This window comes from Fusarium redolens (genome assembly GCF_020744475.1).
Source record: "Fusarium redolens strain MPI-CAGE-AT-0023 chromosome Unknown BKA55scaffold_7, whole genome shotgun sequence".
Taxonomy (NCBI): Eukaryota; Fungi; Ascomycota; class Sordariomycetes; order Hypocreales; family Nectriaceae; genus Fusarium; species Fusarium redolens.
In genome coordinates, this window is record NW_025763670.1 from 736,467 (window position 1) to 762,120 (window position 25,654).

Here is a 25,654-nt window from a genome sequence, read left to right on the forward strand (position 1 = left end):
TCAGGGGATTAGCTATCTGCACAGCCAGCTGTGCGGGGAGCAAGCCCCCTGACCTAGTGCTTGTTTAGTCAGCACGGGCCGTGTTAGACACATTGTGTTAGAAAAACAGGTATCCCGAGTAGTTACAATGGGTTGCTCATCTCTACCAGTAAATAAAGGCCAAACTTTTTAACTCTATCACTTTACTTTATCGTTTCTGTATGTCCATAGCTGTTGAACCAAGAAAATGAAAAACCAGCTCTGTTGACGTTTATCCTGGTCGATGAGGCTCAAGTTACTAGACCGTTCACTAAATTAATGCCGAAACTTTAATAAGGATCCTGGCAAGGCGCGGCTTGATGCGGGGGTCAACCAATCATTGACCAAAATTGCATTTCCTTATTCTTTGCGCTTTTCATCTGGACGATCAAGGGTCTAGCTTCCTTATTCTGACTTAGTGCATCTAAGGTTGCCAGGCTCGAGGGTCTTTGGCTGTGACGTAATCCGTAAGATTATAGTCCTATGGATACCAAATGGTTATTCGCGCTCGCATCCTACAGCAATCAGCACTTTTAATACCTCAATTAACCCAATAATTGAAGATTTTGTTCCATACAAGTCTTCTCCAACTTTGTAGCAATATGCCATCCACTCAAAAGCCCGTCATCCTTCTCGTCCACGGCGCTTGGCATGGCTCCTGGGCTTGGAAGTACCAGGTCCCTGAGCTGGAATCCCTCGGCTATACCACTCAGACCCTGGATCTGCCTTCAGTATCCGGTGCACCGGGTAAGACACAAGCAGACGATGCAGCGCACGTGCGAAGTGTCTTGGAACCACTTTTAGCGGAAGGCAAACAAGTCGTCGTGCTGGCTCACTCCTACGGCGGACCGATTGGTTGCGGGGCTATTACCGGACTGTCTCTCACCGAGCGAGCCAGGAACGATCTAACAGGTGGAGTTTTGGGGTTCATCAATCTCTGCGGGTACATCTTCCCTGGAGGCATGGATCAAGGCGCTGTTATCCGCAGCCTAGGCGGTCTTCCTTACGTCGATTGGGATACCCCTTCTCCAGGGCTCTTTGTTGCCAAAGACCCTGGTAGTCTCCTCTACCGACCCGATGTTTCGAAAGATCACGCAGAATGGGCACTGTCACAGTTGCAACCGCAGAGTATGGCTGCAAATATGGGCATTGTTCCTCCTCAAGCATGGCAGGAGGGGGCATACAAAGGTCGCTTGGCGTATATCAAGGCAACAGAGGATGCTGTTATTCCTTTTTCAGACCAGGAAAGCATGATTGCTGCAAGCGGAGGGAGTGAAGCTTGGATCACTCGTGTGTTAGAGGGGTCTGGGCATAGTCCACAGATTTCTCGGCCTGGCGAGGTTGCCCAGGTAGTTGAGAGTCTGATCCGAGACTTTCAACCTTAGAAGTGAAGGGAGCGGAGAACTGATTATTATCTTGGCATTGCAAATATGGAAAATGGCAATAGACATGTTATTTACGTCTCAAGCTTGTGTCTTCAGTCCCGTCAATCTGTGACAATTTGGGCGATTTATTGTCATTATACGCCCGACATCGTGGTCATGTATTAGAATTTGGATTTAGAAGATATTTTGCGTAAAAGCATCAGATTCACATTTACAGCATATAATGGCATTTCTAAATGAAAAAGAGAGAAATGAGCTATAATAATTATCTCTCGTTTTTCTGATGATATTTCGTTCAGCAATTTGGAATTTACGTGGCCAACAATTAAGTAAGACTGAAATGTCGTCCCTTAGGGTAGCCAGTTTGGCCATTCCCGGCCGTCATTAATCAGAGCCTCATCTTACCACGGGAAATGACTGAGCGAGATTTTTCAGCCGCACGGGAACGATCCAAGGCCGTGCCAGAATGAGCACATCTCAATGAGCGAACCTACGGATGTTATGCGACGCGAAATGTCAATGACAGAATTTCGCGGTTCGTCCTTTTCTCTCATGACTATGGATTGAAATATCTGGTCATATGCAATTTTTCGTCATTTTCATCGCAAATTCTCTGGAGATTCGGAGAGTTCAAAAAGAAAGAGTTCCCGAGCGCGGGAGAGATAATAAAAACTCGATAGTTCAGCTGGTGTCCTCGTGGTGAGCGAATTCTTCCCCAACCGCGGGAAGTCTCTTCATTAGAAATCGACGAATTCTATCCGCGGGACCATTCAATTTCAGGGATCATACCCGCGGGAGTGAGCAGCATCAGACCAGAGGTGGATTCGTGAGTCGATAGCGAAGGAGCGCAGGCAAATGAGTGACGATGAAGGGGAGGACGAGGCCGGGGCATCATGGCTTCTTATGTGCCGTTCGTGCCGAGAAAAATGGGCCTTGGCATCGATCTAAGTCCCGTCTTGGCAAAGATCCAAGGGGCTAGGACCAGAAGAGTTGGAGGTTGCGGGGCTCACCGATGAAGCTTAATCTGTTAATGCGGAGATGCCTTGTAGCACACGGGGGCTTGGGTGATCTCATCTCAACTCATGGGATCAAATGAGGTGCAGGTGCAGTTCGACGAGTCTAGATTCAGAGTTCAAAGCTCAAAGGACTTGACGCTTTCGTGTGTTGTATCACTATAACGGTAGTGTTCTGGAAGCCTTCTCGGGAACGAGACTGTTCCCTTCAACCATTGACTCGCCACCATCTCAATCTTCTCCGCGCTCGCACGGGTACCATACTCAATAAACGGGAAACCCGACCCATTTCTTTTTTTTTCGGCGAATTCTACCCGCGGGAACAAAATCATCGCATCCAGTCTCCATCAACTGTCATCGTCAACTCCATCAAACGAGCAATGACAAACCCGAACCGTTTCTCATCTCAATCTCCACGGGGTAAATCACCCGAATCAAGATTTACCCCATGGGCACGGAGTTAGTGACACCTCAATTCAATCTCCTATAAGATCAGGGTCCCCCTTCGACCCCAAGCTTCCCCAATCACTAGTCCAGTCCAGACCAGCAAAAGCTTAAAGAGTCAAGACCACCCAGACAAAGTCTCTTGAGCCCAATTCAATCTCTTCCCCTCTTCCAGATAACAACACGTCACAATGGCTGGAGGCGTTGTCAAGAAGCCCGTCAACATCTTCAAGCTGGGCGATGTCGGTGAGCCAAAGGGCGTCTTTAACTGGCGACTATGGTTTGCTGTCTTTGCTTTCGGCCTTATGGGTGCGGCCCGCGGTATTGATGAGGGTCTTATCTCGGGTGCTTTCAAGTCAAAGGACTTCCGAAAATACATCCACTTTGAGGATTACTCGACTGTCGAACAGGCCAACATCAAGGCCAATGTTTCCGCCATGGTTCAGATTGGTTGTGTTGGAGGCGCATTGATGTAAGTACCAGTCATTATGCAATCTGCCACTGTACCCGCTGACTCTTGAACTCTAGTGCTTTCCTCATCTGCGATAGAATCGGACGTATTTGGGCTACTCGACAGCTCTGCATTGTTTGGATCGTCGGAATCGTCATCTTCATGGCTAACGGCGGCAGTCTCGGCGCTGTCTACGCCGGTCGTTTCATCGCAGGTCTCGGTGTTGGTCAAACAGCAGTTGTTGGTCCCGTCTATCTCGCCGAAATCGCCCCAACAGCTGTTCGTGGCCTCTGCACTTGTGTCTTTTCTGGCTTTGTCTACCTGGGCATCGTCTTGGCCTACTTTGCAAACTACGGCTGCTCTCTTCACATGGGCGACAACACCCACGCTCGCTGGCTCGTTCCTACCAGCCTTCACATCATGTTTGCTGGCTTGATTCTGATTCTTAGCTTCTTCGTCGACGAATCTCCCCGTTTCCTCATCAAGAAGGGTCAGACCGAAAAGGCTACTGCTGTTATGGCCCGCCTTCGACAACAAGATCCCGAGTCCGATTACATTACACGCGAAATCGCTGCCATTCAGCTGGCCCACGAGCACGAGCTTGAGAGTGTCAACAGCTCATTCCTCGGTACATGCAAAGAGCTTTTCCTCAACAGCAGCAACCTTTACCGTCTGTACCTCGCTAGCATGGTTCAAGTTCTTGCTCAGTGGTCCGGTGCCGGCTCCATCACTCTCTACGCCCCCGATCTCTTCGCTCTTCTCGGTATCAAGGGTTCTGAGACTGGTCTGCTTGTCACTGCCCTTTTCGGAATCGTCAAGCTTATTTCAGCCATTACCTGCGCTCTCTTCCTTGTCGATGTTATCGGTCGAAAGCGTGCTCTTATCGGAGGCATTGCCCTGCAGGCTCTTGCTATGATCTATGTTGGCTCATTCCTCACTGCTGTGCCTGAGCCTCACAGCTCTTCCGCTGCTGCTCGTGGCGCTATGGCTATGATCTACATCTCAGGCATTGGTTGGGCTCTTGGTTGGAACACCATGTCCTACATTCTCACTGCCGAGTTGTTCCCCCTCCGTGTCCGAGCCTTCGGTACTTCTTTCGCTATGACCTTGCATTTCCTCTGCCAGTATGGTAGCAGCCGAGCCACTCCCAATATGCTTCTGCCAACATCCGAGGGTGGAATCAACCCCAATGGTACTTTCTGGACCTACGCTGCTATCCTGGTTGTTGGTGGTATTTGGGTTGTTGTCTCGGTCCCTGAGACTGCTGGTCGTTCTCTTGAGAGCATGGATAGACTCTTTGACCTTCCCTGGTACAAGATTGGGTTGTTCGGCAACCGCGATGCTGAGCAGCAGGATGCCGTGTATAATGAGAAGGAGAGCGTTGCTATGAATACCCAGGGCCAGGTTGTTTATGTTGAAAACAAGTCCAGAGAGGTTGTATGATGTACTGTATTGGAGTTGGGATCTTACGAATTTGATATGAAGGAAAGCGATTTGGTTTTTGCATGATAATCTATCTCACAATGCATACTGTTCAAAGTGACAATACTTACCTCTACTCTGTCCTCTTCTATAATCGCTCGTTTAGTCTCCATGGATTGGTAGTTTAATCGTTTTCTGGTAATGTTTACCAAGAGCTCGATTCAACCCCAGCTTCAGATCCTTATCAGCCACATTGGGTCTAGCGCGACATCATTATCGCTTATCAATATGTCTGAAGATTAGATAATCATTTTCACTATTACTTAGATCGCTAACGCTCAGGCCTGATTGGATTGGAGTGAGACAAGCATGAAGCTATTCACAAGCTAGTTACTCCACAAGGACTGCATTTCTTCTGTTACTGCGAGTGGCAAGCCTCAATTCCGTATTCAGCGCCGTGCATTGATATTGTGAGGAGATAAGGAGACGCCCAAAATTGCAAATGCTCCAATTAGAAAAGTGGTGACACTGGAATTATTGACAACTCTACTGATCAAACTCCTGATTATAGCGTAGTGACCGAGGGCACCCCTAACGTCTCTGTCATGTTTCTGACTTTTTATTACACAGACATTGGCCAAGCTGATTAGACGAACTATCGCTATAGAAAACCTGCATACACAGCCCTCCTGACGATTGAGAGATGGTAAAGGTCTAGACTGGGACATGGAGAGCTGAATAAAAAGCCCCAAACATACAACAGAGGGTTAGAAGGTCATGATCTAGCTGTATTGACCTTTTACTGGCAGAATGTAGGTTGGTGCATATGGTTTAGTGAAGGTGGCTGCCGATATCACAGCGCTTTGACTCTCCAGGTTTCGCCTACAGCCGAAGAAATAACGCTAACCAGTCTATGGATTTCGCCACATAACTGTCTTCCTTTGAACTTGGTTTAGCTGCCACGGGTGGCTAATCTGAATGCTCCAGTGATACTCAATTGGGAGTAAACTGCAGGCTTTACCGCCTCTCTTTGTAGCGATAATCGGTGCAGCTACATTTGACCTGTCGCAGAGAATGAACACGTCTTCTCAACATTGGAAATTGGCAGACCTCATTCAGGTATATAAAGAGAGCCTTGGACCTGTGTCAAGTTGAATAAATCCATCTCGTGCCATCAACAACTGTCAAGTTCATCTCTCACAGAGTCACAGCTCTATTTCTACATATCGACCATTCTTCAAGCATTACAAGTAACAATGCCTTCTTCCAACTACAGCGACTTTGCCTCTTGAATCGGTGTAAGTATTTACCCCTCTGTAAACGAAAGCACGGATAGAGATCTAACATGTTTTTCTTTGTTGTCAGGTCGAACATGAAAGCAACCAGCCTGAGGGCACCATCACCGAGATCAATGGCGGCAGTGCCAACGTCGGCCAAGGCTTCGGAGGAAGGTAAGGATATATGCTTCATGCTTGAGCAAGCTTCTAATACCCAGAAACACTCACTGACTCCTGGATCAAGTAACGTCTGGCTCAGGACGATCAAAGCTGATAAGCCGGACATGATGATGGATATCATTTTCATCTACATTGGACATGGCGAGGCAGCCCGAACGGATGATCTCGCAAAGGGTGCTAGTGGCGACTACCGCTTCCTTGATTGGACCCGTAACATGACTGCCACTCGGTAACACCGATGAAAATCCCCCATCCAAAATGATTGAAAGGTACTAATACTTTTTTTGCGATAGATTCATTACTGATTTTGCCCTCTGGCGTCAGACTATCCCTCAAGGTGCACTTCCTGCGGGCTGGCATGGGATGACCAGCGACATTAATGCTGGGCGAGGCGGTGGCTACCTCTATCTCGTTTGGAAAAGTGATGTGTATACTGGTTATAAGTAAGGGGCTACTAGTAATCGTGGACAAGTATATCGAGAAGCTACTTCACTCTTGTAGAGTTCAAGGTCTTACCATATACCGGGCTATCTACCGACAAATGCTTCCTGCTATTCTAAATAAATCTTGACCTCCACCACTTTGTTGCAAAGAGTTCTGTACCCAGCCTCATGAAAGTAGACATCTAGATAAGACTGATCTTTATCCCAGGATATATCAGTCCATATGTATCTAGAGCCCGCAGGAATAACACCGTTCTCATCTCGACCATCTTCCTCAATCGTCATAAGACGTCGGCGCGCTAATAAACTGGCTCTGGTCTCCCAACCGCCCATGGTGGATGTCATTCTTTCGAACAGGTCCAGAGAGTCCAATCGGATCGCCTGGTTCCTGCACTTTTGTGACACAAAGTTGAGGACAGGAAGCACGTAGATGTCCAAGACTGTCTCAATTCGTGTTGATGGGCTCGAAGTGCTCCCGACAGAGTGCATCATTTCCATAATGTCGGCAAAGACGTTGTCGTACTTATCGTACTCTGTCTCCATAGGATCAAGACAACAGTTCAACAAGATGTAAACAACCTTTTGTCCAACGTGAAATGCCTTGGTTGTATTCTTAGCAACCGCATCTGTTTCAATATTGAGTCTCTCGATAATGACCATCTCCCATTGTCGAAGTTGCTTGAGGAATATGTCTCGACGTGCCATCAAAGACGCTCTGTGGAATGAATTGCAGTATGAACGATCCTGCAAAGTCTTGACCACGAAGATTACAGCTCGAGTGATGAAGCTGTTCCACATAGCGGCAAACTGGTTGAAGTCTGTTTGTGCTGAAGGGACCGTGCAGGGTATTGCTTGGGCAGAGAAGCGCGACCAGCAGTCTCTCTGCAAAGGAAAAAAGCAAGAGTTCAAGCTAAAGAAGACCTGCAAACGGGGAAGAATCCGTTCAGCCTGATCTAATCCCTCGTCGTTGGAGATTGCTGTGTAGACAGGTTCTGGCTGTGGTTCAAACCCAGCACTGACCTCTTCTGCCAATTGATCTTTCTTCTGTCGTAGAAGTTCAACACTACTTGTAAGCATCCGATCAGCTGTTTTTGTGTTCCCGTGCATCAGCTCGAAGAGAAAAAGAATGAACATGTTGATAAGAGTATTGCGTCGGGAAACAGTGGCGAAGTTGGACTTGATTCGTGCTTGCAGGGCAGAGATCGCTTTTGAGTGGTAATGCAGAGCGATGCGATACGTGGGGTCGCTAGATGCTCTGGAAAGGTCTGAGAAAGGCTTAAGACCAGTATATGGCCTTGGACCAAGACGATAAAGGGATTGCATGAGCGCGCCGACACTAAGGACAGAGAATCGTACACAGTCATCGTTCATAGCCTCTCGGGGTATGACTTTGTTCCAAAACAGGGTGCAAGGGGTGTAACCAAAGTCATGGGCCATTTGATAACGAAAGAGATCAAAGTAGGGCACTTCATGGGGTTCTAGACTGGAAGATCGAGGTTGAATCAGAAGAGGTGGACCTAAAGGCTCTTCATGACTCCTAGGCTCTTCATGACTCCTGGGCCCTTGCTTTGGTAAGAGAACTTTTGTTTGTGTGAGAGCTTGAATTGATTTTCGTTCGGCCTCTCCGTATTGGCAGAGCCGTTGGGACCTTTGGCATCGAATGCATGTTGGTTTCGCCTCATCGCATCTCAAGTGCATTCGTTTACACTGATGATGTCAGCTCAGTACTTAGATACCCCAATACCAAAGTATTAGTTTCCCGAATGCAAGGGCAGAGGTGGCTTACTGAGTTACAGCCACTGCGACTTTTGGGTGCACCAGAACGCTTCGGTTTGCCCAATTGGATAGTGTTTACGAGTGCATGAGCGGGAATCATGGTTCGGCCGACAGCTGTGCCTCAGCGATGGACTTAATTAGGGGATGGAAGGACAAGAGGGGGAGGAAAAGATTGGCTCGGATATATTTCTCAGGCTTGTGATTGTTTGGTCATGAGAAAACGAGTGTGACAAGGTTAGAACCAGCCAAGGTCAGCCCTACCGGGAGCCAACAGTCAGATACAGGTAAATGTGTATGACAAAGCACTCCACTCCTACATTGTATTCCACACCTCTGTAGTAGATGATTGGTCAATAAATACGATTACTACTTACAGTCTAGCTTCCCCAATAGCTCCGCCATCAGCGTGGATCGACAGGGCTTGTGCAGCCAATCACTTTTACCAACTAGCGAATCGGCAATGGGGGAATATGCACTATTCTCAATTGGGGTTTGGCCTCTGAAGAGGGTTACAGAACTGCATCCTGTATAAAATTCTCGAGCTCTGAAATGGTGAAAGGTAGTATACCCTCTTTTATTATGAGGATTCTTCAGGCTGAGGAAGCTTAGGTGGCTTGTGTATCTACTCCAGAATGAGACCAATCATCCCCCTTTATAATGAAGATTCCAGCCCCAAGCCCCCATCAAGGATACTGCCCCCTAAGGTCAAGAAGGCGGTACGTCGTTGGCAGCGTGCTGGAAAACCCAAATCTCGATCAGGTTGTGGGACCTGTAAAATCCGAAGAGTAAAGTGTGACGGTATGGCATTTGATACGTGATCTTCTAGCAGGTTTCCAGCTGACGAATGCAACTCTAGAGGCGAGACCGATATGTGTCCGATGTGCTAAAGGAAAATTTGACTGCGACGGTTACACCAGCGATACGGCCGGAGAAGCGAGCGACTCAAGTGATTTGTCAAGCGGTACCGAGAGTCCAGCGATTGGCAACGTGTCCACGTCCCCCGGAACACCCGCAACAAGCCTGGACCTGACCCCAAGTCCCGCATTAGATCACTCAGAACCATGCACCGGGCATGAACTTACTTTGCCAAGTGCTCTACTTGCGTCGACCCACGGTCCCATCTACCTTGAGCACTTTAATCAACATGCAAATTTGGGCAATGCAGTCTTTAGCTACAGCGAGCTTTACTCCAGAATCGTCCTTCAAGAGACTCTACAAGACGAGTGTGTACAGGACGCCGTCCTGGCGCTCGGATCATTCTTTTATAGTGGCTTTATCTTAAGTCAACCTGGTATACAAACAGAGACCGCCAATCACCACAGGCATCAATCTCTTCAGCTCTACAACGTTGCACTCAACAGCTTTGGCAAGCGCATGCAGAACTCAAATAGGATCACACCTCGATGGGTAGTTCTCATGACCCCACTGCTAGTCATGTATGAGGTACTTCAAGGTGACTTCGATGCTGCAGACACACTTCTTGGCAGTGCGATGGAAGTTCTTCGCTCTACAGGGGGCATCTCGCACATTTCGACCAGTGAGAGCTCTGACATATTTTCTTACACAAGTCTACAAATTGCCGGAGACGTGAGACCGTTCTTCACAATGACAAGTATACAAATCGCTCATGAAAATCTACAGTGGGATTCTGTTGTGTTTATTCACTCAGATCTGCTTGCCGCTGTCAATAAAGTTGCCAGCTTTGATGAGGGATATTACGGAGATATGCCTCAGGACCTGTCGAGTATGGACAATGACTATGGTTGGATGGATTAATGTCGGTACACCGCGACACCTGGAAGAATTTGATATGGGTCCTGTAGTATAGCTTGAACTTGGCGGTAGACCTAGGCCAAGAACAAAGCAAGAGAGGCACTGGAGCATTAGATAGGGAGACTGCGAGCTGTTCAACCAGCAGTCTTATGATTTGGGTAACTGCATAAAGGATATTCAACACGATAGGCTGCGTAATGAGAGCTACAGGCATATGTGTACTATGGTATCTCATGTGAATTTTCACATTTCACTTTGATGAATCGCCTATCCCCTTCATGGGGCTCAAGTTGAAATCAAGTACAATTGAAGATTCATCTAGCTAGCTATGGTCTCGACCAGTTAATCATAGTAGAAGTACAAGAGACACAGCTGGAGTTGCTATTATGTGCAAGTGCTGACATTAGCCCATCTACAAACTATTTCAGCGATGAAACCTCAAGAACAGCATTGACAAACGCTTCAGGCTTCTCCTGCGGAAGATTATGCCCCGAACCTGGAACCTGATGGTGCACACGTGGACCACTGAAGTACTTGGCTGAAGATGAGCCATTCGTCGGCGGAAAATTACCATCTGCTAGACCATCCAATGTCACAGTCGGGACTGAGATAACAGGCTGTTTAAGAAGCTCTTTCTCAATATCGCTGTAATCTGGATCACCTGGAGCATACAGCAGGCGATGCCTGTAGACATGAGTAACAATACTGACATAGTCCGGATTGACAAAAGTCTCAGCGGCACGATCGAGATCTGCTTCAGTGTAGTTCCACTCGGGGGAGTTCTTATTCCAAACAACTCGGGCTATGTCTTTCGGGTGTTCCGCCAAAGCAGCTTGTCCACGAGGAGTAAGAAAGTAGTAAAAGTACCAAAAGCCTGCTTCGATCTTGGCATCAAGAGGGACCCAGGCTTTTGATAGGTCTTGGATTAAATAGCTGTTGACTGACACCAGGCCGGCACAACGTTTGGGCCACAGAGCTGCAGCAACGCAAGCACCGCGTCCGCCCCAGTCGTAACCAGCGAAGATGGCCTTTTTAATGCTTAGAGCATCTAGCAACTCCATAATGTCGTAGCCTAAAGCTGCTTGCTGGCCAGAGCGGAAGGTATCTGTGTGCAGAAAGGTGGTAGGTCCGTTCCCGCGAAGATATGGGACGATTACACGGTATCCCCTCTTCACAAGAGCTGGGGCGACTTCGGTGTAGCTATGAATATCGTAGGGCCACCCGTGGAGAAGGAGGACGACCTGCCCATCTGAAGGACCGTCTTCATAATATGCCACTTGAAGTCTGGTTGTGTTGACATAAGACAGTGGCTCAAGTCGAGGTAGATACCTAGTACGAGGGCTTAGGTATCCGAGAGAGTGCTCTTTGCCAAGTGAATGGTGAGGTGGCTGGAGACTCAGAGCCTGGGATATGAAAGTAGCCAAAGTAAAGAAGCGATAAATGATCATGCTGTTCTCAAACTTGGGAGAGATGGTTGACTGCATGATGATACGCGGTGAGAATGGGCTTTTTGAAGAAAATGACGTTACTGAACCACCAATGAGAAGGCATTCCTCGTATAAGTGAACTTCGTAAAAGCAGTATTCCACAATTCGTGTTTTCGTTGACGAAGGTGGTTGAGAATAAGTCTTACGTGAGACATATTGCGCATTTCAGATTGAGTTTTGATTCCAAATCCTACTCCACTCAAAGATTGTTCCTTGTCATCACGCAACTAGCAAAATAATATCACTTAGTGGGCAGACAGGGAAAGTGATACCACTGTTTCGCCTAGAGATGAAAACATATCATGAAATTACAATGAGTAAAATGACTGACGCAGAAGAAAACTGATGCAATCCATTGGACGCCCCCATGGCCTATTCTTGAGCTCAGACAATTACAATATCTTGACACCGCTCACAAGGCATCTAGTCTCATTCCACGAGATTTAGGGCTACAATCCATGAACTAATGGTACAAGCAGAGGTTTGCAAACCATGATACATGTTTATGGGGAGCCCCTCTCAGTTCGAACACTCGGCTTTGCCTGATTATCTCGACCCAGCCACAACAGCTCTGGTCTCCCATTATGTCCACAAGTGTCAAGAATTGCTTTATGCATAGTCACCTGATCCAAATCCAGGTCTGTTATTACCATACCTTCTTCTGTTGCCGGCAAGTCTCTTGTCAATTGTCGACCGTCCGGTGCAAATATCCTCGCGTTGCCTCCACCAGCAAGATTGAAAACTGGAGCTTGCTTTGTACCCATCATCTCAATGGATGGTTGCGAGATGACAGTTGTAGAGTGTAGCGTATAGCACTGGGCTTGGATAGAGTAGACACGAGATATGGCTGCTACCGCTGTACGTAGATTAGATGGGTCTCAAAGGATGGGAATAATCATACCTTCATCCGACATGGAGAATGGTTCAGGGCCACCTGAGTGAACAGGCACACAAGGCCATGCCGCACAATGGATCTGCTCTCCTTGGGAGAAAGTATTGAAGTTGATCAACGGATTAAAATGTTCCTAGAAGGGGTCAGTTCACTCATTGTGTGACACACAATGTTTGAATACAGGGTCTCAACCTACTCCACAAGATAGTTGCCCAACTTTCCCCACAGATGTCAGAGCGACATTATCAAGCGATGGACCATGCCCATCACCAAAGATCGTCCTCTCAATATGAAAGGGCTTAAGCTTACGTCTAGTCATGAGGACTTCACCATCGCTGTCAATTATGCATTGAGCAATGTAGAGAGAGCTTCCGCTCAGCTCGGAAAACCCGAGGCAAACCACGATATTATTCTCTGCTGCACAAGACCTGATGTCTTGCATTTCGCTCGAGTCTATTTTGAGTGAGTTCTTGGTGTATTTCACAACTATCTCAAGATCCATTGGACGAGCCCTGAACCAGAGTCAGTTCCAAGATTATCTCAAAGAATGCAATTCTCACCAGATCCATGTCGGATATCCTGGTAGCCAAAGCTCAGGAAAAGCAATAATCTGTGCTCCTTTCGAAGCAGCTTCTTTGATCAGATCGCATGTCTTCGCAGTAGTGCCAGCTAAGTCAAACCAGACTGGTTCGGTTTGAACAACAGCTGCTTTGGTGATGTTTGCCGTGGAAGCCATGATGGGAATGATGCTTGAGTCTAAGGTCGGCTTTGATAACAGTTGAATGGTATTACAGAAATGCTTTTCACCTGTTCTCGGTACCATTCTTGAGGTTAATTGTCATATTTACCATCGCTACTTGCATTTCGGGCTCAATATGTCACAAGGTTTCTTCATAACTGTGAATACGAGCAAGCTTTTTTGATTGGTTCGTTTTTCCTTGCGTCACCAAAAAAGGCAAGATTATGCATTCAGTGATCTGACGTGAGATTTGGAAACCACTAGATAACCAACTAACTTAATTCTACTGGATTAGCGTTAACAGCCTGGAAGCTCAGTTGCAGAGTTGAGATCAGCTTAAATCTAAGCCATTGAGGATGGCTAGCTCGTATACGCGCCATGATCTTTTATGGAACATGTGTGGAATCAATACTTCAGCGCCGCCAGAAACCTTGTTGCGCCTCAGCGCAAATTGATGATTACTGTAGTTACACTGCCACAACCGTAATTAATTCCTGTAACGAGGCATTTTGCTAACACCTTTGAAGGCGCCATCATCAGTGGCCCCTGATAGGTGGCAGGTCCTGAAGCTATAAATCTGTTACAGGCGCAAGTAGCAAACTAATGCCAATACTGAGCAATCTGGATCCTCATCTTATTATGCATTCTTTTGTCTTTCTAAGCCTTGTTGGCCTCAGCTTACTTGCTCGGCCAACTGCAGCCCAACCAAATATGGTCGACTCATGCAACAACATTACTCCTCCGATCGTCCCAGGTGCCACGGTCAAATCCATCAAGAGTCAAATCTATCGCGACCACTCCGTTACTGCGCTTCCCCCTACGCTTCTCCAGAATGTCACGCATCTAGACATCTGTGAAGTCAATGTCACTCTATCCCATTGGAATGAAGACGATACCGTTCTCGTGCAGACATGGTTGCCTCTTAACAACTGGAATTCCCGTTATCTCGCTATTGGTGGTGGTGCTTGGGCAGCCGGACTCGGCCAATTTGATCTTGCTCTTCCTGCTTCTCAAGGTTACGCTGTCTCATCGACCAACGCTGGCCTCAGCGGGAATCCAATCGATCCGTCAGACTGGGCCTTGAAGCAAGATGGTACCGTCAATTATGGTCTTCTCAAGAACTTTGCCTCGAGATCTGTTCACGACATGGCAGTTGTTGGCAAGGCCATTACAGCTTCTTTCTACAAGGTCCCGGCTAAGAAGGCATATTTCAATGGCTGCTCCACTGGGGGTCGTCAAGGTTTGGCGGCAGCACAGCAGTATCCCGATGATTTTGACGGAATACTTGCTGGAGCTCCGGCCATCTATTGGACGGAGTATGTCATCGCCGAGCTTTGGCCTCAAGTTGTTATGAAAGACGCCAACTATTATCTATCGCCATGTGAGCTGGATGCTTTTGTATCAGCAGCCGTGGAATCATGCGATGGGAAGGACGGCGTTAATGATGGCGTAATTACAGAGACGTTCACCTGCGAATACAATCCTTTTACTCTTGTCGGTAAAAGCATTGAATGTGGAAACGAGAAAATGGTGGTCAACCAAATTGCTGCTTCAATAGTTAGCAAGATATGGAGAGGACCATCTGATTCGAGAGGCAAAACTCTATGGTATGGAATGCCCAAGGGTGCATCCCTTGCTGCATTAGCTGCTTCGAAGACAGTCAATGGGACAACCACTGGTTCACCGTTTTTTGTTGCCGATACATGGGTGCGTAACTTCGTCAAGCCAGATCCCAACTTTGACATATCACAACTCAATACCGCAGGCTTTGAGAAGCTGTTCTTAGAGTCACGAGATAAGTTCGGTCACATCATGGATTCCTCAAACCCCAATCTCCATCCGTTCAAGAAAGCAGGTGGAAAGATAATTATCTGGCATGGTCTGAGTGATCAGTTGATCTATCCTCAGGATAGCATCCGATACTTCAGAGAGGTGGAGAAGAGGTTTAAATCCAAGGGGAAAGACGAGGACTTGGATAAGTTTCTTCGTCTGTTTCTTGCTCCTGGGGTTGATCATTGCGGCTTTGGACAGAGCGCCGGTGCTGTACCAACTGATCCATTTGGAGCATTGTTGGCTTGGGTTGAAGACCGCAAACCTCCCCATGTATTGGATGCACATACGAAACCTGACGCTCTTGCTCAGTTCTCACGAAAGATATGTCATTATCCTGCAGTGGCGAAATACAAGGGTAGGGGGAACACGGACAACTCCAAGAACTACATTTGTGTCTTTCCGTAGTGGTGTTGATCCGTGGATTCCATTCAGCGTGGTGACTTCGCACAATGATCGTCAAAGCCAGTTACCTCATTAGTTTAGCAATACTAGATGTAATGTTACAGTGTCGGTTAACTTCAAATCGTGGCCATTCAATGATCCTTCTCGCTGACATGACTATGTACACGTGAAACGTTCAAGTCCGAGACAAGATGCCTGAAAAGTCCGTGTCTCATAAAATGCCACTGCCTAATTAAATAATGGTAGCGGTATGTCAGAGTCTGTACCTCTGAGGCTCTAGCAATTATTTTGGTGGTGAAAAGTCCCTCTGAAACAAACTTCGGGCAGCTACCAATTCGAGAACCAGGAAATTATAAAGGTTTGTCAGAATATCTAAATACTTCGGGTGATAACAATGAGGCGACAGGCATTTTGGCTTCAAATATTAACTGTGATCCAATCTGAGTATCTTGAGTGTATAGTAGTAGTGAAAGCGAACGACAAAGACCGGCAAGATCTGTAACCAATATAGCCAACATATTTGAGATGCCTTATCGGTTACGGAACTAGGTCATGACCATACCTCCCATCTTCTCGGAGAGTCCCTCCACGCCAACCTTAAGAAAGTGCTCATCAGAGTCTATCTGTTCACGGACAGGACCGCTCTTCAATTCATCAACATCCCAGTTGGCCCAGACGAAGCGGCCATGAAGAAAGCTAGCTTCAGGTGTAGCTGCCCAGACGGAAAAGTGGCCTGGAAGGTTCTCTATCAAACAGGCATCAGTTGAAGACCTTCATTAGGGGTCATGAGAGTACTTACCGTCGTCAAAGACAAGACCTTTCAGGTTATCACCACCAACCCTCTTGGCAGAGTCTGTCAAAACACCACCTGGATGGAAACTGACAATCTGCATATCAGTGGGTTTGGTATCCTGCGCGATCTGCTGTAGGAGAAGAGTGCTGGCATTCTTGGTCAAGCCATATGTCGGGCGGTCAGGACCCATGGTTGACCACATGTAAGCCGCGCAACTTGAGATGTTTACAAGAAACTGCGAGACGTTAGTACAGGGGAGTTTTCAAGAAGATAGAAGACATTTCACCTTGGTTAGGCCTGGGCCTGCTGTCTTTTGTTTGTAGAATCGTTCCGTCATATCGAGGGTACTTCGAACATTGGACTCAAAGTCACCCCAGACCTTGGACAAACCTCCATCAAGAATCGTCTCAGTAGCACCATAGCTAGCAGCGCTCAAAACCAAGACATCAACAGCGATCTTCTCTGATTCAAGTGCGTTCCAAAGATGTGCAGTGGATGTCAGGTCAGAGATATCACAAGTGCGGCCCTGCACCTCTGTTCCACTGCCAAACTGACGTCCCTCTGCTTGAAGTTTGGCAGCTGCTGATGTGACTACATCCGTGCGGCGTCCAAGGATAATGACACGGGCAGCGTTCGCTTTGACGAATCCGCGAGCGATAGCATACCCGATACCGCTATTTCCTCCTGTGACAATGACTGCTCTACCTGTCTGCTGGAGTGCAGGGAGAGAAGGGTCAATTGCCTGATAGGGTTTCTTGTGGTATTGATTCAAAGTTGGAAGACTCATGGTGAATAGGATGCCTCGATTCAGAACTTGGAAGAGTAAGTTTATAGTTCAAGTTGAGTTCAATTCTTCGAATGGATTTTGGGCTAGGCAGATCGGCATAAGAGCTTGACCCTGGTATTTATAATACATTTACATGTTTATATAAAGCCGTTGGTTTGATAAGAAACGATGAATGATTTAGTAAGGTAGATTGATTGCAAAGCATATCCGCTTGCCTGCAGAATGCGAGAACTCTTGTGCACTGTTTGTAAAGGTGAACCTCATGACCTACTACTTACAGCTATTGCGTAAATCATTCGGTGGCTGATTCATCGCCTTTGGGTAATTGATTGCTAAACCTCGATGATAAGGTTGAGCCAATCGGGATTTTTCGTTCGTATTCCCAGCCCATTTTCAGATGCGGAGTTGTAGATCCCATCCAATGCGGAGTTTTGCTGACATATTCCCCGGACCAATCCAACACTTTAGCTCGTATTATTGCCACGATGCAGTAGCATATGCGAGTTCAGCTTGCACAAGGCTTAGTGAAGCAGCTAGAGGCAACACGCTTACATATGTGTTTCTCAGCTATGGAGATTTTGGCCATATGGTTAGACTTTAGGCAGCTGATACATGTAATAGGAACACGTTATTACATGTGGTCAATTGACTTATTCTTGAACAAATGTTCTAAGTTTCATCGGGTATGGGATTATACTATAAAAGGGATCAAACGAGCTCTGAAATTGAAGAATATGAACTGTTGATGAAGAAGTAAGGGCGACTAATCGGACCAGACGTAAGACTTGGCGACTGATCAGCTTCAAAACTCTAAAGGAAATGCATCGTACACTTTCCTTGTCAGTAACCTAAAGTATTTCTAACTAGTTACACGAGATTGAATAGGCCCAAGGAGCAAAGTCTACAGAATTGCATGACCCATCTGCGCTCAGAACCGTTTCGGTCTTGAACTGCGCACATTCAACACTTGATACCTTGATAACTGGAATCGTTCCATCATTGCAAGGCTTCACAAGACTAACTTTGATGTTCGTAGCTGGGAACTGCTCGACGTTGACACATGAAGTTCCATCAGCTCCTCCGTAGACATTGGCGGTGACGAAAGGTCGCCCATTACAATCTCCGCTGAGCCACTCTTCAACTAAGACCTGCTGGGCGATAACACCAGTGATGGACACTGAGATGGTAATCGGAAGAATTGTCTGTTTTGTGGAATTAGATGGCTCCCTAGCCAGGATTAGGGACGGCATACCTTCATTGCAACTATTTTCATTGGAACTGTGAACACGGCGTTAGGGTTGACAGGTCGAGGCTAGAAGAGAGTGTGCTGATCTACTGTACTTTATGTATTAAAATATCCATTACTTCTGACAGACTTGAAAGCTGCTGACTTGATGCAGAACTGGCAATCAGTTTCCGTCACAGGACTTGATCTCGAATTTTATGTCTGAATGAGGTTGACCGGAATGTTGTCTTCCGACACATGATTCCAAATCTGGAACATCGCAGCACCAAGCATGCAAGCAACTAGATTCAAGGTCAAATATTCTCCGCGCCTAAGCTGCGAATATCATGCCACTCAGACATACAGGCTGGTAAAGAGCAATACGTGAAATGACATACGAGCTGAAGTTGCTGAATGGACGCTCATGTTGCTTCTCTACTCCATTTAGGCTGAACACCTATTCTCTCAACCACGACGTAGCGCTTACAGAAGAATTTATCCGATATCTACGTTTGCCCACTGTGTATACAGAAATCTCAATAGATGATCGCGGCCAAGCCACTTCGGGCCAAGACTTCCATGACTTCCAGGACGACGAACGCTACGCCGATGTCTGCCTCGCACATGCTCACAATGATACGCCCAGTAAGATCACTATCTGGGGAGTCAGTGTGAATAGACCCACGAGCGTGTAAAGGCTCTCTGCGACGAGGTCAACAAGCGAATATATGGGGAGTCTCTCGGTTCTCTGCCTCTGGTCATTGCAGTCCAGGACCTCTGCTACAAGCAAGCCTTTCATGGTATCCCTGGCTACCAGGTCTAGTATCTCGTTGACGGCCAATTCACCGAAGATGACTACAAGCCTGCTCTCCAGCGCGTCGAGTGGTGTCTAGCATTGGCAAATGCCTCAATACACTCCAGCTTGCCGGAATTGGCATACACGTCAGTCAATGATGGCTCCGCTCCATCATTTATCACACCCCGTAAGGCTCTGGAGACTCTTGCGAACGCATGCAACACCCTCGCGGACACTCGCAACATTACGTTAACCACGGAAGATATCGCGGCTACCACTCGCTCAAGCCTTTCTTTCCTGTGTCTCTGCTACTGTCCTTGATGTTGAGAGTGTTATTTTGAGTAGATACACCTGACAGCTGATGCTTGCATCGCACGCCTCACCTCGGTGTTCAGAGAATGGTTACTGAATCCTCAAAGACTAGTCCCGATGCCCATAGAGGACTTCTCTCTTGCCAGAATGCCCCTGCCTCTGTCCAGGAAAGTATTTCTGTTTACCTTGATAGGCTTCCCGACAAGACCTTCCAGTGCAACACAGCATTTAAGACGCATAGTGTCAGCTTTTTCATGCACAACTCAATATTGACGAGTTCGTGGAGAGTCAAGAGCTGCAAAAACGGGAAGAATGGACTGGTCGCAGCTCTTGAGCTGATGGCTGCCTCTAGACCTCTAGCCTTTCACAATCTCTATAAAAATGTCAAAAAGCTCAAGGCCGATGAGTTGTTTGCCTTACTTGGACTCGTACACTGACGAGAACATCCTTCTAAGAGACTTCAACGGTGGTCACAAAACAATCTAGGTATCTTTGCGAAACCAGGCCATCCCGACTATCCTTTCGTTACTAAAACCTCGGACTAGAGCGCTGCTGCAAGCAAGAGAGGCGCAATCTTCCAATGCAACTTCAACCTCGATCGCCCTTGGAACCTAGATACCATAGCTGCTGATAACGATGTGCACAATGTGGACCATGAAATGCCAATGGTCCACTGGCTGTTTACCGTTTACATGAGTTCGGAACCTATTAGTTTCCGCATTTCAACCCCTACCATAGATTATCAAAAGCTATGCCTTGGATGCTTTGAGCGGGAAAGGATATCAGACGATTGATCAACAGCATATCCGTGCTCAAAGGTTAGGAGGACACGGTAAGATTCTAACGACAGTATACGGTAGATCGTTGTTTAAAAAGTCAGTGTTAGTTAGTTGGTCTAACATTTGTGTATAGCTTCCTTTCAATCTCAAACATTTCAAAGGATCTTACGATGAAGAACTCAATTGAATGTGACTTTCGAGAGCCCAAAATCGCGTTGAAGGCTCTGCGATGACTACAATAGTAAGCGCAATCCTAACACGAAGTTCCAGAATCCACTTCATTCAGGGTGACTAAGTCATGGAAGCTCATGCTCGACCCACTCCTCAAGTCAGGTACCTATTGAGTCAACTAGAGTCTAGACCAATTTCAACCTACCAATAGCAATAGCTTTCCGGACCCACTTAGTTTTGAGACATGATTGGATTTCTCGTAAACCTGACAGCAACGGCCCATTTCCATCTCAGCCACTTTACCCCAATTTCTCACCAGCCTCGGCGCTCTCATTGGCATAAAACAATCTCGCCATTACCTTTCACCTCCAATTTGTAGTCTCGTAACAAACAAGAGGAACTTTTCTTCCCAGAAACCATGGCAGCCAACCAGATCGTTGCAATAAGAGGCAAATTCAAGCGAGCCTCGACTCCCAAGGTCAGAACGGGTTGTATCACCTGGTACGTTGATAGCTTACCGCCTCGTTTCTCGTAAAATATCACTAATTGGGAAACACTGCAGCAAGTGAGTACAAACATTCTCTTAGATTCTCCTATATAAAGCTCATACCTCTCCTACCTCTAGGATCAGGCACTTGAAATGCGATGAAGCAAAACCCTTTTGCCGACGCTGCCATAACGACAAGATGAAATGTGACGGATACGCACCACCTAAGCCCAAGGCCTCGAAACGCTCCAAGCGTCGAGATCCTTTGTTGAAGCCTGAAGTCGCTATCTCAGTGCCGCTGCTATCTATGCAGACCGTCGACCAACTCTCTTTGTTATCAGACCCTGAGAAAGTCTACCTCCAACATTTTCTGCACTGGACAGCAAAACAACTTTCACCTTCCTCTGCTGCCATGAACTTCTGGCTCAAATACGCCCTTCCAATGTCGTATCAATACGATGCTATCAGGTATAGCATGATTGCAGTCGGGGCGTCTCATCGAGCCTACATGGCCGATACCCTCCCATACTCACGTCCTGATCATCTGCAGCGTCCTGTCATCCAACACTACAACAGAGCCATATCCTCGATTCTTCCCGTAATGTCTGCTCCTTCAAACGAGAACATTCATTGCATATTGATTTGTTGTCTACTCTTCATGACCTGTGAGGGGCTGACTGGTCGGTACGATGAACTTTTGCAACATCTCGCGGCTGGCGATACGGTATTTCAGTCACTTCGTAATTATAGCTCTTCAGAAGACTCGGGTATGCTAGAGGGACTTGTCGACATGTTTAGCGAGATGGGTCTTGAATCTTCTGGCTTCATGGGAGACCATCCTCTCTCGGGCATCAAGAAGTGGTGTCGTAATGATCCTGAAACAGACGCAAGCCACGATTCACCGTTTACGACGCTCAACGAGGCATCATATGCCTTACACGAACTGAGACTGCATCATGATTTCCAGCCATGGAATCCGGAGAGGGAAGACGGTTTGGCCAACGACAATGCATTTGAAGATATGCTCCACCAATGGAACTCGCGTTTCGAAGCTTTGAACCAACGATCGTTGTCAAAAGTATCGAATGATGAGATAGCGCATATCCACACTCTGCAGCTCCACTATCAATATCTGCAGATGTATATCAACGCGTACGATAACAAAGGACTACAACCTTCGCACCCATACAAAGCATTCATAGAGGCTGCAGAGAAAGTAGCCGCACCTCTAATAGCGCTAAATCAACCTACGTTCTCGCTAGACGGATGTCTGGTCTCAGGTCTATCATTTGTCGCTATATCGACTGAAGGCGGAGATGAGAAGTTGCAAGCACTTGGACTCCTTCGGAAGCTGAACCACCGCGAAGGCATTTTCGACAGCAACGACATCGTTGAGATGCAGGAACTGGTAACCATGGATATGGATTGGGGATCTGTATGTGGATCTGATTCTGATTCTGATATCGAGGAACCTGATCCACCACTCAGGGCACCTGCAGGAATACCGCAGATGATTGAGGTGCTTGCTCGTAAGACAGGAAAGACAAGCAGACGGCTGGAAGGCTTGTACCCATAAGAGGATACAAAGCTCGGTCGAGGCTACACATTTAGCACATCTCCTTAGTCATTCTTCAAAATTCATAACCTCTATCCATGGCATTTAAGATTTGAAGAAGAAGCCCGATTGAACTCCTTGACGCAATGTCCTTGTTCTATCGTAGGATTTGACAAAACAAGGTAGTGCCTCTATTGCATATCCAAATGTTAGTGCTATGTTGCCTGACAAGACTACTCTTCATTCAGGATCTTCGACAGTGAGCCAGGATAACTCCCATTCACGAAATTCCATTGTCTTTACCTAACAAAGTGTATTCATAGCAAGCTCCTCTGCGTAGCTGCAGTAATAGCTTGAGCTTACTAACAAAGAAGGTAAAGTAACCTCTGACTCATTCACTTGGCCAGCTGCCAAAGCCTCTCCTGTACTATGTCAATCCATATTGTTACTTTATCAGCGCCAGGGACCACGGGGATGCGTGACTCTGATCCATCCTCGACAGCCCTGAGAGAGGAGAGGGGACGAATCCGGCCTCTACAATGCCAGTAGAAAGAACTGACCTCATCGCAATGGAAAGAGCTAGAGATCTTCGATGGAGACCGTACGTCGCTGCTCCGATCTTAGTCTCGGCTACATGTGTCAGTCAATCCCAATGTCAATCTGATTGAGCGCGAGGTGGGAGAGTGTATCAGTTTCGACAACATTCAACAAACCATTCCTTCCCATTCGTCGCATCAATTCACACTGACTAATGGCCAACTACATGGATAACTGGCCTACCGGATTGCTTCACATGGTTTCGCAGTATGCCAGTTCTCCACAAGCTCTATAGTCGATTATGCTTATATCATTGGCGCATCAAGGCAGAAGTTCAGAGCAAGTTCAGTGTCATGAGATGTTGATGCAAGGTTTCCAACGTTATGTTCATTTCAACTATTGACAAGTGAAAGGCTATGTACAAGGTTTGAAAGCAGCACAAGCTCAGGCTATTTACAGACTCATCCACCAGCTCCTGAAGCCACTTACAGTGTCTTCTTGGCCCAGCCAACCTGCTGGTTACCGCCATCAAAGACGACGAAAGCAGCCTTGAGAGCAATGTCACCAAAGATGTTGATGCCAATATCGTCGCTGGGCTGGATACCACCAAGGCAGGTAGTAGAGCCATCCTGAACAGGGGCATAGTTGATGTAAGAGCCAGGGATGGTGATGGTAACACCGCCAACCACGAAGCTGAAGCTGGGGAGGGTAGCAGAGCAGCTGAAGACATAGCCGCCATAGCTGGAGCTGTATCGAGCACCGCTGACCTTGGCATAGTATGCGGAGTTGACATCGTCGGGGAGGAGGAGAAGAGTAGTGCCGGTATCAGCAATACCAGTAATGGGGCTTCGGTTGACTGCGGCAGAACCGATGCCATAGCCAGTAGAAGTAAACTCCCAGAAACCCTCGGAGGAGTCGACAGAAGCGTATCCAATCTTGCCAGTATAAGCTGTGCTATCGATGAAGCCAAAGTTGTACTTTCCAGGCTTCTGGTGCTTCAGATCAGCGGTGAAGACGGGAGAGCTCAGGGTGCTGGCAGCATTGTCAAAGAAGGTCTTCTGCTGGGTAGGCTTAACGGTGTTGATGGAGCTGAAACCGAGACCGAGAAGACCATCAAGACCAGTCTCTTGCTCGAACTCGCTAGAGACCTTCTGGGCGGCCTCAACGGCCTGGGAGCTAACAACGAGGCCACCGACGGAGACCTTGTCCTTGTAGACATCTCCAGAGGAGGAGCTTCCGTCGCCATAGCTGATCTTCCATGTAGCGCCAGAGAGCTTCTTAGCTGTGCTGCTCTTGGCAGGGTTGTACTCATCATGGCCACTGCTGCCGGTGGTCTCAGTGCTGAAGACCCAGAGATCAGAAGAACCAGTATCGAAGTCCAAGTTGAAAGTCTGGGCAGGAGTACCGATTTGGACGGGTGTCAACCACTCGACATCCTCGTCAGAGGGTGTAGTGGTGGCACTGCCACTGCCACTCTGACGCTTGGAGTGAGCGTGAGGAGGTCTCACGGCCTTGACAGCCTTCTCGAGACCCTTGGGGAGAGGAACGCCATACTTGGCATAGACGTGGGCGAGAGCGAGAGGACCATTCTTGATGAACTTGGGGTTCTTGACTTGCTCAACGGTGAACTTCTTGTCCTGGGCAGCAGGGGCGCCGAGGGCAATGGAAGCAAAAGCCAGAGAGGCTGTGAGAAGAGCGTTGATAGAAGGCATCTTGATATCGGTGAGAGGCTTAGAGATAGAGATAAGACCAGAGAAGAGTAAGTGAGTGATGATGATATGATTCCAGGATGAATGGTTCATCACTTGACTTATATATCTTTACTGACTCAACGGAGTCTGACATTGATTGAGACATTCCGCCATATCGCCATCTGGTGATGCTTCATCTATCTCTCGCTCACACCTCGCTCGGCTTCCAACATCCGAGCCACCTTCCGAGAAAAGACCTACATCGCTGACGTGATTAGTCCCTTTGATCCGCGCGATAGATGCCGGACCTAATTCCTTGGCTGATCTGTCTATGCAGCCTCCCGTCCTTGGCATCTGTTTGGCTTCTTGGCTGCTTCTATCAATCGTGGCAGCCATGAGGTGGGCCCCACCAAAGACCAGCGACCCCTTTCCTACAAAAGGTCTTTCAATCAACTTTGATTCTAGGAGCGGAACAAACGTCTAGTAAGTAACGAGCAGTTCCGCCGCGGCTTGACAAGGGTGCATCTTCTGTCTTGGCTTAAGCACCTACCGAGAAGGGATGCTACTGCCGACTATGTCCGGAGAATTCGGCATTGCTAAGGCCCTGATAGGTAGTTGGATCGGGACTCGGCAATGGAGGGAGAGGGACGTTTGTTATGGTGCAGCTGAGACCTAGGATCTATCCGTGATTAAACTCCTTTTGTAAAGGAACTATTGGTTAGTTTATCATGTGAACTCTCAAGATATAACTGTTCTAAAACGAGCAGGGGTGGTGAGGAGTTGCTGCTATTGGTTGAGACGGCGGTTGCGATAAGCGTAATGAACAAGTTAGATTTCGTGATGCGGATACCCCTGCAGATCATGCCTTATCCGCTCTTAGTCGCGTGGGTTAGTGGTTGCTGGACGGCATTGCTCCTTTGGTCCTAGATGATATTAAGTCATTCGTGGGAGACCTCTTGACCCCAGACAAGTCGCTTCGAAGCTTC

General features: G+C 47.4%; 12 protein-coding genes across 12 annotated transcripts; 6 read left to right on the plus strand and 6 right to left on the minus strand.

The window, feature by feature from the left end:
• Positions 1-360: 360 nt before the first annotated feature.
• Positions 361-1,490, plus strand: BKA55DRAFT_344089 (Alpha/Beta hydrolase protein). The gene has a single exon (XM_046185764.1). The coding sequence runs from the start codon at positions 621-623 to the stop codon at positions 1,401-1,403; it is 783 nt and encodes a 260-aa protein (XP_046049971.1). The 5' UTR covers positions 361-620; the 3' UTR covers positions 1,404-1,490.
• Positions 1,491-2,900: 1,410 nt separating this feature from the next.
• Positions 2,901-4,766, plus strand: BKA55DRAFT_344094 (general substrate transporter). Its single transcript, XM_046185765.1, has 2 exons — positions 2,901-3,332; positions 3,389-4,766. The coding sequence occupies exons 1-2, from the start codon at positions 3,052-3,054 to the stop codon at positions 4,752-4,754; spliced, it is 1,647 nt and encodes a 548-aa protein (XP_046049972.1). The 5' UTR covers positions 2,901-3,051; the 3' UTR covers positions 4,755-4,766.
• Positions 4,767-6,078: 1,312 nt separating this feature from the next.
• Positions 6,079-6,423, plus strand: BKA55DRAFT_538590 (uncharacterized protein; the record flags this gene model as incomplete). Its single annotated transcript, XM_046190048.1, has 1 exon — positions 6,079-6,423. One exon carries the CDS (start codon positions 6,079-6,081, stop codon positions 6,421-6,423), a length of 345 nt encoding a protein of 114 aa, XP_046049973.1.
• A 318-nt stretch (positions 6,424-6,741) lies between these two features.
• On the minus strand, positions 6,742-8,509 carry BKA55DRAFT_509984 (uncharacterized protein; the record flags this gene model as incomplete). The annotated part of the gene is made up of 2 exons (XM_046187559.1): positions 6,742-8,340; positions 8,420-8,509. 2 exons carry the CDS (start codon positions 8,507-8,509, stop codon positions 6,742-6,744), a joined length of 1,689 nt encoding a protein of 562 aa, XP_046049974.1.
• A 532-nt stretch (positions 8,510-9,041) lies between these two features.
• BKA55DRAFT_593395 (uncharacterized protein) lies at positions 9,042-10,185 on the plus strand (the record flags this gene model as incomplete). The annotated part of the gene is made up of 2 exons (XM_046195544.1): positions 9,042-9,207; positions 9,239-10,185. 2 exons carry the CDS (start codon positions 9,042-9,044, stop codon positions 10,183-10,185), a joined length of 1,113 nt encoding a protein of 370 aa, XP_046049975.1.
• A 338-nt stretch (positions 10,186-10,523) lies between these two features.
• BKA55DRAFT_726707 (Alpha/Beta hydrolase protein) lies at positions 10,524-11,666 on the minus strand (the record flags this gene model as incomplete). Its single annotated transcript, XM_046201141.1, has 2 exons — positions 10,524-11,511; positions 11,644-11,666. The coding sequence occupies 2 exons, from the start codon at positions 11,664-11,666 to the stop codon at positions 10,602-10,604; spliced, it is 933 nt and encodes a 310-aa protein (XP_046049976.1). The 3' UTR covers positions 10,524-10,601.
• Positions 11,667-12,172: 506 nt separating this feature from the next.
• BKA55DRAFT_689231 (carbon-nitrogen hydrolase) lies at positions 12,173-13,297 on the minus strand (the record flags this gene model as incomplete). The annotated part of the gene is made up of 4 exons (XM_046199326.1): positions 12,173-12,525; positions 12,571-12,694; positions 12,758-13,073; positions 13,122-13,297. The coding sequence occupies 4 exons, from the start codon at positions 13,295-13,297 to the stop codon at positions 12,173-12,175; spliced, it is 969 nt and encodes a 322-aa protein (XP_046049977.1).
• Positions 13,298-13,939: 642 nt separating this feature from the next.
• On the plus strand, positions 13,940-15,538 carry BKA55DRAFT_510417 (Tannase/feruloyl esterase; the record flags this gene model as incomplete). Its single annotated transcript, XM_046187598.1, has 1 exon — positions 13,940-15,538. One exon carries the CDS (start codon positions 13,940-13,942, stop codon positions 15,536-15,538), a length of 1,599 nt encoding a protein of 532 aa, XP_046049978.1.
• A 542-nt stretch (positions 15,539-16,080) lies between these two features.
• Positions 16,081-17,219, minus strand: BKA55DRAFT_642222 (uncharacterized protein; the record flags this gene model as incomplete). The annotated part of the gene is made up of 3 exons (XM_046197149.1): positions 16,615-17,219; positions 16,335-16,563; positions 16,081-16,280 (listed from the first exon to the last, which is right to left on the minus strand). The coding sequence occupies exons 1-3, from the start codon at positions 17,113-17,115 to the stop codon at positions 16,081-16,083; spliced, it is 930 nt and encodes a 309-aa protein (XP_046049979.1). The 5' UTR covers positions 17,116-17,219.
• A 759-nt stretch (positions 17,220-17,978) lies between these two features.
• BKA55DRAFT_689234 (uncharacterized protein) lies at positions 17,979-18,373 on the minus strand (the record flags this gene model as incomplete). Its single annotated transcript, XM_046199327.1, has 2 exons — positions 17,979-18,317; positions 18,368-18,373. 2 exons carry the CDS (start codon positions 18,371-18,373, stop codon positions 17,979-17,981), a joined length of 345 nt encoding a protein of 114 aa, XP_046049980.1.
• A 2,336-nt stretch (positions 18,374-20,709) lies between these two features.
• Positions 20,710-22,541, plus strand: BKA55DRAFT_566150 (uncharacterized protein). The gene is made up of 2 exons (XM_046192597.1): positions 20,710-20,899; positions 21,024-22,541. The coding sequence occupies exons 1-2, from the start codon at positions 20,817-20,819 to the stop codon at positions 22,459-22,461; spliced, it is 1,521 nt and encodes a 506-aa protein (XP_046049981.1). The 5' UTR covers positions 20,710-20,816; the 3' UTR covers positions 22,462-22,541.
• An 828-nt stretch (positions 22,542-23,369) lies between these two features.
• BKA55DRAFT_593401 (aspartic peptidase domain-containing protein) lies at positions 23,370-24,689 on the minus strand (the record flags this gene model as incomplete). Its single annotated transcript, XM_046195545.1, has 2 exons — positions 23,370-23,391; positions 23,467-24,689. 2 exons carry the CDS (start codon positions 24,687-24,689, stop codon positions 23,370-23,372), a joined length of 1,245 nt encoding a protein of 414 aa, XP_046049982.1.
• Positions 24,690-25,654: the final 965 nt, after the last annotated feature.